Below are 13,221 nucleotides of genomic sequence, written 5' to 3'. Positions count from 1 at the left end.
AGAGGATGGGTGGAGACTTTAAGGGGTGGCAGAAATATACAAAGATCTTTTTTGCAAATATATATCGATATTTGTTTGGAAAAGCCCAAAATGAAGATATTTGAACTCAAAAACTTGATATTATTGTGGCAACTTAGTAAAGCATTGAATAGAAATATCTAAAGGTGGCATTCGAAATTATTAAATCATTTTATTTTCAAACCTTCAGACATTTTTCCAAATACGTGTCTCTTTTAAACTTAACTCAGTATTAAATTAGCTAATTTCCATTTTTTGTATGTGTTCAATTTGACATCAAACTCGGGTGGTAAGGCATTTTTTTAGGGGTGGCAGCTGCCATCCCCCTGCTCTGGGGAGCATGAATGTCTGGACAGAATTTCACAGCAGTCCATTCAGTACTTGCTGAGATATTTCAGTCTGGACCGACCAACAGAAGTTGACTTCCCTGGAGCCAAAGTAGCTGCTTGCATAGCTGACAATATGTTTCACCAGTGAATTATCTATCAGTTACTAAATGGTTGTGTTTTTCTCTCCTTCCAGTCTGAAAAGTTTTCCCGTAATGCATCGCTCCTGGACTCTGGGCACGTTCAGCAGACAGCAGCCATGTTGGCCAACGCCACCTTGCACACAGAGAAGTACTTCGGCAGCGATGTGAAAGTAGCGTATCGGCTCACGCAGAGTCTGTTGCAGCACGAGAGCAACCAGCAGGGCTTCAACCTCACTGCTACACAGGACGTCCACTTCACTGAGGTGAACAAGCACATACTGTATATCTCTACTGGAAACTACACAACACAGCAGGAAACAAAAAAAACAATAGATTGATGGGTTTTTTTTCAGGAAATAAAATTACTTTGTAAACAGGAAGCCAGTCCTGCCTGGTGGGACTTCACAGCCTTTCATGCTGTAACTGCAGGGGATACATCACACTTCATTTCACTCCGCTGTGGCATCCTGTCACACTGAACTCTCGCTGTTTTCTGACAGAATCTGGTCCGTGTGGGCAGCGCCATCCTGTCTCCAGACACACGGCTGCACTGGGAGCTGATCCAACACACAGAGGGCGGCACGGCGGCGCTGCTGCGCCACTACGAGGAATACGCAAACACACTGGCACAGAACATGAGGAAGACTTACCTCAGCCCCTTCACCATCGTCACACCACACATCGGTGAGTGCTTTAACTTTTGGGGATGTGACATGCTGACAACCATTAAGGGCTATAGAGCTTCTATTGGGTTTGAAATGTTAATTTATCCTTTTTTATTGGTAGATTTTTCATTATCTTTTCTAACATAACAATGCAGCACAGACAAAATCTTATAGTGAAGAAACAATAACAGAACAAGCAAATCAAACCTGGGCACATAAAATTAGGTCAGACAAATAAAGAAGAAGACAAACCAATTGACCTAAAAAGTAAACATAGTTTGAATATTTACTTCCTTTTATGTTTCCTTCCTTATATAAATAAAGAAATAGACTAAAACGGAATTCCCTGATAATTAATTAACTAATCCCTCATTAATTTGATTATTCAACAGAATCTTCCAAAGGCAGCAATCAATCCTGACAGCACAGATATTTACAGTCACTCCAGAGAATACTGTCGAAGGCTGCAACGAATGATTATTATAATAATCTCCTGATTTTTTTTTTTTTTTATCATTTGGTTAATAAAATGTCAGAAACTGCAAAAGGTGATGTTTTCAAATATCTTGTTTTGTCCGACCAACAGTCCAAAACCCCAAAAATATATCACAGAAAACAAGACAAATCTCAAATCCTCACAACTGAGAAGCCAGAACTAGGGAGTGTTTGACATTTTACTTATTGTTCAAAAACATCAAATGTTGCAACATTTATCAAGAACAAATGTAAAAAAACAAACAAAAAAAAAAAAAAAACATATGTATTGACATTTAAATGAAAGGAATTCATGCCTGTGTGGAGAAGGCTTTGAAAAGGCACCGACCACTAGTAGAGAGATAACATTTACAGAAAATACTGTATAAATCAACTGTTCAATGGATGATTAAATGTTGGTGACTTAGAGAAGTGTATTTGACTCGGGGAGTTTCTCAGTGTTTCTATAATCCTGGTCAGAGGTCGTTGTGAGCTACAGAACAACCCTGGAGCTGACGGAGCTTCCATGTCTTTAACTCAAGGACACTCAAACAGCGGAGGTGTTAACAGAGACTCCAGAGGTTCCGATCTTCAGCAGCAGAGCTCTCTGACTGTGTGTGTTTTTATCCACAGTCATCTCCGTGGATCGTCTGAAAAAGATGAATTTTGCCGGAGCCAAACTCCCGCGGTACCAGTCCCTGAGGGGTCCTCGTCCTGCGGACCTGGAGACAGCCGTCACGCTCCCTGATTCAGTCTTCCAACCACCTGTTGACACCAAGGGCCACAGACACCTGGATGTCTTCCCAGAGTCCTCGCTGAGGAACCGCTCAGCCAACAGGAAAAAACGCCACCCTGACGACAGCCAGCAGGACGCCATCGCCAGTGTGATCATCTTCCACAGCCTGGCCGCGCTGTTACCAGAGAGCTATGATCCTGACAAGAGAAGTCTGCGGTAAGAACGATAATTAACTGAAGCACAGTGAAAATGAAATGCTTAAAGGTCCAGTGTGTAACATTTATTATTTTTTCTATTTGCAGAAATGGAATATAATATTCATATGTATGTTTACATGTTTACACGTATGTTACACTTGGAATGGGAGAGTAAAGTGAGGGGGTTGTAATCTGCCACTAAATCCTACACACTGGACATTTGAGTATTTTAATAGGTCATTTTTGCACTGATAGTTCAGAATCTTAACTACTCTGCCACCTGGACGTCTCAAGCATTTTAATTTGATGTAAAGGATTTCTTAGACAATCCCCCATAAGATCCAAATGCAGACTTCTGTGAATATATATATATATATATATATATATATAAAACTTTGATCCAGACTTTTTTAACTGATCTATTTTGGCTGGTAGAGCTTATTTTCAATAATATCTTAGTTTTTTCTTTTTTAAATAAACTTTTATTCAAAATAAATTGAAAGCTGAAAGTTGCAGTATGTCAGACATTGCAGAGCTGATCTCAACTTTATTTGTTTTTACAATAGTTTTTAGTTTTTGATTTGATTAAATTTGTATTATTTGACATCTTGAATATATACATAAATACACTGCGAAAAATCAATACATATTTTTTAAAAAATGTTGAAGATTTTTTTTTTTTACACTTTAAAAATGTTTATTTAAAGGCCCCATGATGTCCATGATATAATTAATTTTCACTCTGAAGTCACTCTGGATTTTTCTCATTTTCATCAGGGTGCCAAAGCGTCCGGTCATCAACACACCGGTGGTCAGTATCACCATCCACGACAACGACGAGCTGCTGCAGCACACGCTGGACAAACCCATCACTGTGCAGTTCCGCCTGGTCACCACTGAGGAGCGCTCCAAACCCATCTGTGTCTTCTGGAACCACACCATACTGTGAGTACAACACATACACACACACACACACACACACACACAGAGCTGAAACTAGAGACTGTTATTCTCACATTGTCCTCTGGTCCTTGTGTTTTATGTCAGTGGCGGGAACGGCGGCTGGTCGGCGAAGGGCTGCGAGGTGGTTTTCAGAAACAGCACACACATCAGCTGTCAGTGTTATCACATGACCAGCTTCGCCGTGCTCATGGACATCTCCAGGAGGGAGGTGAGTGACACTAAACCCTTTTTTTTAACTGCAAAACAACACACATCAAAACTTCTCTAACTCGTGACGTTTGTGTCAGAACGGAGAGATTCTGCCGATCAAAATCCTGACGTGGAGTACAGTCGGAGTGACGCTGGGCTTCCTCTTCCTCACCACGATCTTCCTCCTCTGTCTGAGAGCCATGCAGTGCAACAAGACGAGTATAATCAACAACGGAGCCACCGCTCTCTTCCTCTCCGAACTCATCTTCATCCTGGGCATCAACCAGGCAGACAACCCGGTAATCGATTCGTTTCTGTTCCATCTGTTTTACTTCATTGATAATGTTTCCTTTTGTCTCTTAATGTTTTAATCTCCCCGCTGTTTGCAGTTTGTGTGCACGGTCATCGCCATCCTGCTGCACTTCTTCTACCTCTGCACTTTCTCCTGGCTCTTCCTGGAGGGGCTGCACATCTACCGCATGATCAGCGAAGTGCGAGACATCAACTATGGACCCATGAGATTCTACTACCTGATTGGCTGGGGAGTGCCCGCCTTCATCACAGGTCTGAACTCTCAAAATATTACAGAAAAGCACAAAAATGTACCTGCCATACAGGGGGAGCAGCTTAAGATACTTCTAGCATTTTAAATCTCTAAAGGCAGCAACTTCTCAACACACTCCTCACACCGGTTATGTACTGTACATAAAATGTAACTGAAAATCTGAGAAAAATTAGGTCACCTTTTATTAATTTTTTTTTTTTTATTTATTCAAAGCAGTTTTCAAAAGTTATCTTACAACTGTAGCTGCAGGAATTAGACAAGAAACTAACGGCATAAGAAGAAAAATGCAACAAACAAAACACCACAAAGAAGTAAAAAACAAATTGACTAAATTCATTAAAAAACAAAACAAAAGGTGATTAAATAATAACAATTGATAAATCTGTGATAATAAAGTTGCATTATTTTAAATGAGTGGGTGCCATTTGTTTTTGTCTCCTTGTTAGTTTTTACTTATCATTTAGTCAAAGTAATACTATTGTTGCCTGGTAATGCAATGAAAACATCAGCAAAAGGAAAACAATCGTTCCATTTACAGGCTCACAAACATACTGTTAATACCGTAGATGTGTCTGTGTCTGATGCTACCGTCTGTCTGTATGTGTCTGTCTGCAGGTCTGGCAGTGGGACTGGACCCTGAAGGGTACGGGAACCCAGACTTTTGTTGGCTGTCTATGTACGACACTCTCATCTGGAGCTTTGCTGGACCCATCGCCATGGTAGCGTCGGTGAGTCCCTGCAGAACATATAATCCACCATTAAAAGCAGAAGATAAAGCTGTTTTCCACTCTATTCATGGTTTATCTAGTCTTTAGCAGTGCAGTGGTCCATGTTACAGTCCAACATGCTGACTCATGGTGATCTCATCAGAGCGCACATGTTGTTACAGTGAACACGCCCGTCACTGTTCAGCTGAATCACCGTCAGCAGGTGTATGAGTTCACTCAAACATCAAACAGTAAGGGAAAGTTCAGACAGAATGATGAGTTCAATGTTTCTCCTGCCGTGTTGTGATGCACTTTGATGTTGTGTCCACAGATGAACATCTTCCTGTACATCCTGTCGTCCAGAGCCTCCTGCTCACTGAGGCACCACAACATCGAGAAGAAAGAGCCTCGTGTGTGAGTGTCCCAACAGTTTCAGCAAATATAAACACCGGCACTGTTTACATACAGATTTTATTTTAAAAAGTTCTTAAGCTTTGTTCAATGGTGGGAAATTCCCAGCATAAAACTTTCTAATCAAACCAGTAAAACATGACCAGCAACCACTTAGAGGATGTCAATAATGGAATTCCTATCAGCTATTAATAACAATGACATCAGATCTGACCTTAAAGAAGCCACAGCAGCTGCACTAGTGTGGAACTTTATAAACAACAAATCTCCAGCGCTAGCACAAAATAAATCTAAACAATATGTTTTTATCCAACTAGAGTTTTGTGAATGCAGCCTTTCCTCTATATCTTCACAGTGGCAGCTAAGCAAAATTGAATGAATTTAGTCTGGAAAAACTGCCTCTCCCTGTCACAGCCTACAAACAAGTTGTCTGTGTCGTCTCTTATTTGTTTAAAACGTTTAAACTCATGACAGTCCAACTAAAAAATGTCCTTCTTGATGCTCTCAAATGCACAAAATCAGCACAGCCGGAGAAAATCGCAAGAACTGATTTTACAACAAGGCTGCAACATCAGAGCAGAAATGATTAGTTGATATAAAATTGTAACATATTCTACTGAAACTGAATAAAATTTGATTTCTGCCTTTTAGTCAAACAGACAACTGACGTCACTATGGGCTATGCATAGTTGTGATATTCTCACTATTTTTGACATTTCATAGACCAAACGATTAATCTGTAATGAATCGTCAGCCCTGTTATGTTTTGTATTGTGACATTTAAAAGTGAAAGTGATTTGCAAATGACTGGAAAACTTAAAGAAATATCCTCTTATTGTTTACACTAGATTAAAAGATTGATTTGTCATGTACAGTCTGCAGTGAAAGTTACCCTCTCCATAAATTGTGCATAGTTACAATAAAATGGAGAAAAAATACAAAGACATTTAAAACATTTTAGGGGCTAAAAATGTTCAGGATCACAGCTCTCTGTGAGACAATGTGCTGCTCTGTTCCTCCTGATGTTGGCTTCGGTGCATTCTGGCCGCTTTATCATCAAGCTCCATCTTCAGATCAGTGAATGCACCGAAATCATCCTGACAGCTCCTCCATAACTCCTCTCCGTTTTCTCCCTCATGTGATTTCTCATTCTGCAGCTCGGGCCTGAAGACTGCAGGTGGCGTTCTCTTCCTGGTTTCAGTCACGTGTTTTCTGGCGCTCCTCTCCGTCAACAGCGACATGATCATCTTCCACTACCTGTTTGCCGGGTTCAACTGTGTGCAGGTGAGCCCTCAAGTTCCCTCCAACATCAGTTTGAAAGGTGGATTTCTGTCGTTTTTCCTGACCCTCTTCTTCTCTTTTGTCATCCAACCCCCAGGGTCCCTTTGTTTTCTTCTTCCGCATTGTCTTCAATAAAGAAGCAAGGAATGCCATGAAATACTGCTGCAGCCGCAAGCGCCCGGATCATATGATCAAATCCAAGGCCTCTGTGAGTCCCTCGCCACAAACCTGGAGAATGCTCCATTCAGTCAGACACCTCTGGGATCAGCTTTAGTTACATGTTGGGAGCTTTTCCCAAACAAACTCACTCAAACTGCTGACTCGTATACGTCACATCTTCTGTAATGATCTCAGACCAGACGGTTAATATATTTATATCATTATTACAACATCTGTTTCCAAAAAACGGAAACTACCTCTGGTCAACTTTGTGACCTGTTTTTAAAGGTTACATTTTCAGTAGAAACCAATGAGCGTTAGAATGATATAGAAGCAAATAGAAGCAAATAGTTTGAATTAATAAACAGCTAAATGTAAAATGTAATCACCACTGAACATTAATGTTGAAATAAATACCACAGTCTATTAAAACCATCTGTCTAGGTCAAAGGTGCCCAATTGGAGTCCCAAAACTGAAACTTAATGGCGGGCCACAGGACAAAAGCAAAAAGTTTCACTCTGCCCGCTGTGCTGCTGTAGTGATCTTACATATTTAAAGATCTTTTTTATCCTACAAAAATAAAACAGCACAAACAGTGATTTATATTAAACATTTTTTTTGTATTTTTTAAGTTTTTTTCTTCTAGAAATATCTGGTGGGCCCCACTGTGGGTCGCTCTGATCCAGAGCTAAAAGTTAATAAAATCAAGTTGCTCAATTTTGTCAAAATGAAAATCGAACATGACAGTACATTAAGAAAAATGTTTAAGAAAGGAATTTAAAAACACATGAATATATATATATGGTTTTCTACAGAAAATAATAAATTAATTAGTGATTAATACATGTAGGTGTTTATTTGCTTCTTTTCTTCAGTAGGCTGAGAGTCGCAGAGAAAGTTTTAACTTCCCTAGCTCACACATTATTGACTTTCATGGGATTTGTTGACGATAAGAAAAATCTAGACTAACGCCAGTACTTTAAGCATTGTTTTTTTTTTTTCTTACAACGCTAATATTCCTCGTCTCTGTATTTCCAGGGTTACAAATGCAACACAAATTACATGGACGGCCGGTTGTACCACCTTCCGTTTGGAGACTCCAGTGTGTCTCTGAACGGCACCATGCAGAGCGGCAAGAGCCAGCAGAGCTACGTGCCATTTGTCCTCCGGTAAAATAAAATAATGTGGAAATTAAAGACTGACATGCAGAATTACATGGCAGAGGGACAGGAGCAGCTGTTAACTGATTTCTTGTGTCTTTTCAGGGACGACGGGTTAAGTAACAGTCAGGGGCACATCGCTCTGAACGACCACACCTCACTCTTCCATGAGACTAAAGAGCACTTGGATGGTACTTTTTCTCATTCTGACCTGTAGCTCCCCTTTTCCTGTCCCTTCAGCTGTCCTTTCCAATAAAACCCCCCAAAATTATATTTAAAAAACCTGTATTGATTGGTACGACAATATCTCTCCTCTCCGTCTGCGTGTAGATCGTGACAGTGACTCAGACAGCGACCTGTCCCTAGAGGACGACCAGAGCGGTTCCTACGCCTCCACACACTCCTCCGACAGCGAGGACGAGGAGGGTCCACTCCCCCCGGAGGAATGCTGGGAAAACCTGGCGTCTAATGTGGGCAAGAGACCACAACCACACGGTACGGAAGCTCATCTAAACCCATCCCCAGTGTGTGCTTCTCATGTTTCATCACTACATTTGAGTCACAGCGTCAGAATGCTTCCTGCTGTCCTGAAGGTATTTCAAAAAGACTCTTTTAACCATCTGGATGGAAAAATATCCTATGAATTGCACAACAAAAAAGTTATTATTACTTATATTGACGTTTGTTTCCAATATCTTCAAAATCATGTGTATAAGTTTGCCTGTGTTTCACCCAAACGAGCAAAGATGAGAAACGTGTTTTAAAAAATCTTGTTTATTGTGAAACAGATGGAATATTTCTTCATCCAGACGGTTAGAAGAGTCCTTGAGGACTAGAAATACTTTTAGTTTAAGTGTCGTTAAACTCTGGGTTAACACACTGGGTTAAGTTCCAATTTTTTTTTGCAGAAAGTTGGATGTGTGACTTGAATTCTCTTCAGGTTAATCCCATATAAAACATTTGAATTAATTCTTTGTTTCTGTTTTTCAGACAACAGTTTGAGTAAGATGTACTGGCCTGGAGATCATGCAGGTGACGGCGAGTTCGCAGGTTCAGACAGACTGAAGCCGGACACCAATCCAGAACTGAGTCTTGGCCGCGATGGCCGGACGTTCTTAGACGGCAGGACGCAGGACGCCATGACGGTGCTGTTGCCCAGTCTGCCAAACCTCAACAGCCACCCTCACAAAGGTAAAGTTGAGCCCCACACAAACCCGCAGGAGTTTAATTAAATATTGTCAACAAATGAATATTAATAATTAATTAACAATTCCATTGCCATGAGGTGAAGTTTCACCTGGTCTGAGTGATTCTGCTTCTTGTATTTATTGTTTCAAGATAATGACACAAGAGAAACAGCAATATTATTATTTGTGATTTTTTTATTTTCATAAAAAAAAACATCTTGTCTTTATCCGGTACAGGAATCCTGAAGAAGAAGCAGCTTTCTCCGATTGTAGAGAGAAACGGTCTCAACCGCATCCACAATGAACTCTGTGAAAACGCCCCCGGCACGGCGTCTCCGCAGGACTCCTCGTCTAGTGACAGTCGAGTCCGTCCGTCTAAACCCAGCCTGCCAGATCAGCTGAACGGTGTCGCCATGAGCATCAAGGCGGGGACGGTGGACGGTGACTCATCAGGATCAGAGTGAGTTGAGACCCACACAAATAAATATCAAACACTATCATGTAAAGTGTTTTCTACCTGTGAGCGTGTCCAGTGTCGTGTCGCTGTGTGTCACTGAAGTCATTCAGTGTTTGTTCAAATGTCTGCGTCAAACTACGATTTGTGTCGACCGTCCTCAGTGATTGTTGTTTTCATTGCTTGTAGTCTGTCTCATTTCCACCTAATTATCTTAAATGTTAAAGTTAAACCAAATGAAGACAGCACACATCCTGCTATTACCCCCAACGACAGCGTGGAGGGATCCTCTAGAGTTTAATAAGGCTGTGATTTAATTGGACCCAAACGTGTAGTGATAAAGCAACAAGAAAGACTCTTCTAAGAACAAAGTGTGTAGGATTAATTACAATAATTGTTTTAATCTTTCTAATTTATACTCTCTGCTCATGTAACACACAGATGTTTCTACAGTCATCCATCCTTTACTTCATTGTGGACAATCAGCTCCAGTTTTTTATCATTGTTTCAGGGCTGTTTATTACAGTAAATATATTTGGTTATAGCTGATTTATTGCTTCTATAAACTGAAATATATCAGTGTGTTAGCGGGTACTGTTGGATATTTCTGGATACTAGAGCAAATACTATACCCTAGTTTCAGTATTAATAGCCAAACAACACTTTTTTGATACACTACTTTAAGAAATTTAAATATATTTTAAAAAAACAAAACAATTATATTATGACTAAATATAAGCAGCTGTTCAAGAAGTAAAACAGTCTGATTAAAGAAAGTTAGAAGAGTTATAATCTGACATTTCATGCCAACATTCAATACTTAAAAGGTTTTGATTCCCTGTACTATGATCACATTTTAACAGATAGAAGCAAAGAGAGTTAGAAGAGAGACTATTTTAAACACCCTGTTGTGTTGTTTGGCACTGAACGAGGATGGTGGAGTTTCCTTTAACTGTTCTAATCTTTGAATAAAATGCTGAGATTAAAGCTCAGCTACTGTGTGAGCGACTGCAGATGAGTATAAAGGAGGACAAGAGGCACTAAAATAGACGTCTGGTTACGACATGAAGATGTGCACGTATATTTACTTAAAGGCGCTTTTAAATTCTCAATTCTTGAAATACAGCTGATCTTATTTACAGTTGAAACATAAATTGTAGTTTACTAATCAAACTTCTTTGCTCCTTCTCTCCCCAAAAAATCATAGATTTTTATTCTTTAATTTTATCCCATGAAGCTCTGATCCTCATTTAAAACAATCAGGATCACTGTCTTCAGATTGGTGCATCATTTTAGCATCTGTCACCTCTCACAACCTGTGTGTGTGTGTGTGTGTGTGTGTATGTGTGTTTTGTCACCTCATGTTTATTTTTTTATTTTTGTGTTGTTTCTCGTGTTGCGCTGCATTCATCATCAACACATTCCTCTCCATCCATCCTAAATCCACCCACCATCTCCTCCTCCTCCTCCTCCTCCTCCTCCATGCACCACCCTGTTTTCCCAGCAGCCACTGCAACACCACCATGTGACCGCGCTGACGGAGGGGTGTGTCTTTGCAGGTCATAGAGCCTCTTTCCTCAACACTGACTACAAACAGGGAGCACCGGACTTCCCCTTAAAGGAAAAAAAAGTGGAAAAAGAAGGAATTCCCTTTCGTCATCACTACCCTCTGAAAAAGAGTGTGTGTGTGTTGTACTGTATGTGTGTATGTGAGTTCATACACGTGTGCCAAACCTCAGGAGTCACTGCACTGGCCCAGGCTCACGCACACCGACAGAACGAGTCTCACTCTCCCTTTAAAGAAATCATTTTGTTTACATACTTGAAGCAATGCACTTTTTTTTAAATTAACTGCCTAGATTTGTTGGCAGTCGCTTCTTTTATTCTTTTTTTTTGTTCCAGGATATATATTATGTTTTGAAGACTGTGGAACAAACAATGTTTTTTTTGTTGTTTTTTTTGGGTGGGTCATTTTAGTTGTAGGCTTGCAAACTTTCAGGGAAACCCTTTTTTTTTTTCATGCATAACTACTTTGTGACGTCTTCCTGGTTTGCCTGCTTACGTTGTTACTGTTGGAGCTGTTAGTGTTTGTGCCAGTCTGAGGTTTGAGGAGTCCAGACTCAGGTTTATGAGTTACTTTACACGCCTGAAATGTCCAAGAGGCACAAAAAAAAAAAAAAAAACAGTCAAGTGCTGGTCGTTCACAGCCGTACAGGCTCTCCATGGATTTCTGAACTTTGAAACGAGGAAGAACGAGTGGCTGAATCTGCCTGGTGATGGATGCTCTGTATAAGCTAATAAGCTATTTCTCATTAATGAAGGATGTTTCCAGAGGCAGCAGCTGTTTACAGCTGCACAGACTCACAGCCTCGCCCCGAAACCTGCATGTGCAGACCTAAAAAGGACTCAAAGGACTTTTGATACATCTTTTTTTTTCTGTTTTTGTAAATCACTGAGACCACATTTTTTATGGACGTTAAAAGCGCTCTCAGTTTTTCATCATTTTACCTGAAGGATGAACGCATTCATTCGGAGTTCAGTGACTAAACAGCTGTATTTTATAGGTTAGCTACGGAGCTTTTTGTCGTTTGTAAAATAATGAAATACATGCGAAATTGTGCTGTAATACTATTTGAGCTGTAATCCATTTTTACTGTACAGAGTGGCCTGTAAATGAATCGAGGACATATCTTTAAATGTAAGTAAATATGTAAACCTCCCTGTTTTTAGGAATCGCTCTTGATACTCTGTGAGAGGAAATATCTTTTATCTTAGTTACTACTTTCAGTCAAATTGATGTGATATTTGTGGATGCCATTTTACCAACCATATGAATTTAATGTATAAGTTCCATGCCATAAGAATCAACACTACCAGGTCAATCATATCAACTCTGGTATCCCAGCGGAGAATTGTCTCTTTTACTCTGCCGCTCCTGTTTTTACTGATTAAACTGTTTTCTACCATTTCCATCTTACCTCAAGTTTTTATCATTGCCAAGTCAAATAACTTTTTTAAACTGTCTGTTTTTTTGGATGTGTTTTGCATTTCAGCCGATATTGAGGTGCATCCTGCTACTGTACAAGTGGAATAATCGGACATTAAAGGGACCAGGTTACAGACTTTTATTATAGAAATAAAAGCCTGTTCATGTCAAAAAAGTATGTTCACTTGAATCTGTTGTTTCACAGCTGGTGGTTAAAGCAAAAGTTCGACTACACTTTCTGGCCAATTGTAACATTCAATATGAAGCTACAGCCAGCAGCTAGTTAGCTTAGCATAAAGTCTGGAAACAGGGGAAACCACAAGTCTGGCTCTGTCCAAACTTAACAAAATCCACCCACCAGCACCTCCATCTCATTTGTTGAATCTGTACAAAAACAGATGTTTAAAAAACTACAATTTGCTGTTTTGTGCTCGACTATTTCTTGGCCAGGAGTCTGGGAGTCTGACACAGAACTACCAGCATTAGTAAGCCCAGTGGTGATGGAAGGCTGATTTTGTTACTGTTGGACAAAGCAGTTTCCACTTTTTCAGGTCCTTCTGCTAAGCTAAGCTGAGCTAAGCTAAGCAGCTGCTGGCTGT

General features: G+C 40.1%; 1 protein-coding gene across 3 annotated transcripts in view; it reads left to right on the top strand.

Moving 5' to 3' along the window:
- celsr2 (cadherin, EGF LAG seven-pass G-type receptor 2) overlaps positions 1 to 12,602 on the top strand; it is a 63,642-nt gene extending 51,040 nt beyond the window's left edge. The window contains exons 18-34 of one of the 3 annotated variants that reach the window (XM_051416353.1): positions 541 to 750; positions 988 to 1,171; positions 2,260 to 2,578; positions 3,337 to 3,504; positions 3,607 to 3,730; positions 3,810 to 4,010; positions 4,101 to 4,275; positions 4,892 to 5,004; positions 5,315 to 5,397; positions 6,552 to 6,678; positions 6,773 to 6,883; positions 7,874 to 8,004; positions 8,101 to 8,186; positions 8,326 to 8,490; positions 8,986 to 9,186; positions 9,420 to 9,642; positions 11,196 to 12,602. In XM_051416353.1, coding sequence (XP_051272313.1) covers positions 541 to 750; positions 988 to 1,171; positions 2,260 to 2,578; positions 3,337 to 3,504; positions 3,607 to 3,730; positions 3,810 to 4,010; positions 4,101 to 4,275; positions 4,892 to 5,004; positions 5,315 to 5,397; positions 6,552 to 6,678; positions 6,773 to 6,883; positions 7,874 to 8,004; positions 8,101 to 8,186; positions 8,326 to 8,490; positions 8,986 to 9,186; positions 9,420 to 9,642; positions 11,196 to 11,202 — 2,628 coding nt within the window. In that variant the 3' untranslated portion in view covers positions 11,203 to 12,602. Of the gene's footprint in view, positions 1 to 540; positions 751 to 987; positions 1,172 to 2,259; positions 2,579 to 3,336; positions 3,505 to 3,606; positions 3,731 to 3,809; positions 4,011 to 4,100; positions 4,276 to 4,891; positions 5,005 to 5,314; positions 5,398 to 6,551; positions 6,679 to 6,772; positions 6,884 to 7,873; positions 8,005 to 8,100; positions 8,187 to 8,325; positions 8,491 to 8,985; positions 9,187 to 9,419; positions 9,643 to 11,140 lie in introns of all 3 variants that reach the window. The other 2 variants (XM_051416352.1, XM_051416351.1) reach the window with 2 other exon arrangements.
- The last annotated feature ends 619 nt before the right edge of the window (positions 12,603 to 13,221 follow it).

The sequence above is a fragment of the Dicentrarchus labrax genome, unplaced genomic scaffold (genome assembly GCF_905237075.1).
Source record: "Dicentrarchus labrax unplaced genomic scaffold, dlabrax2021, whole genome shotgun sequence".
Taxonomy (NCBI): Eukaryota; Metazoa; Chordata; class Actinopteri; family Moronidae; genus Dicentrarchus; species Dicentrarchus labrax.
Note: the sequence above shows the minus strand (reverse complement) of the source record. Positions and strands in the feature narration are given on the sequence as shown.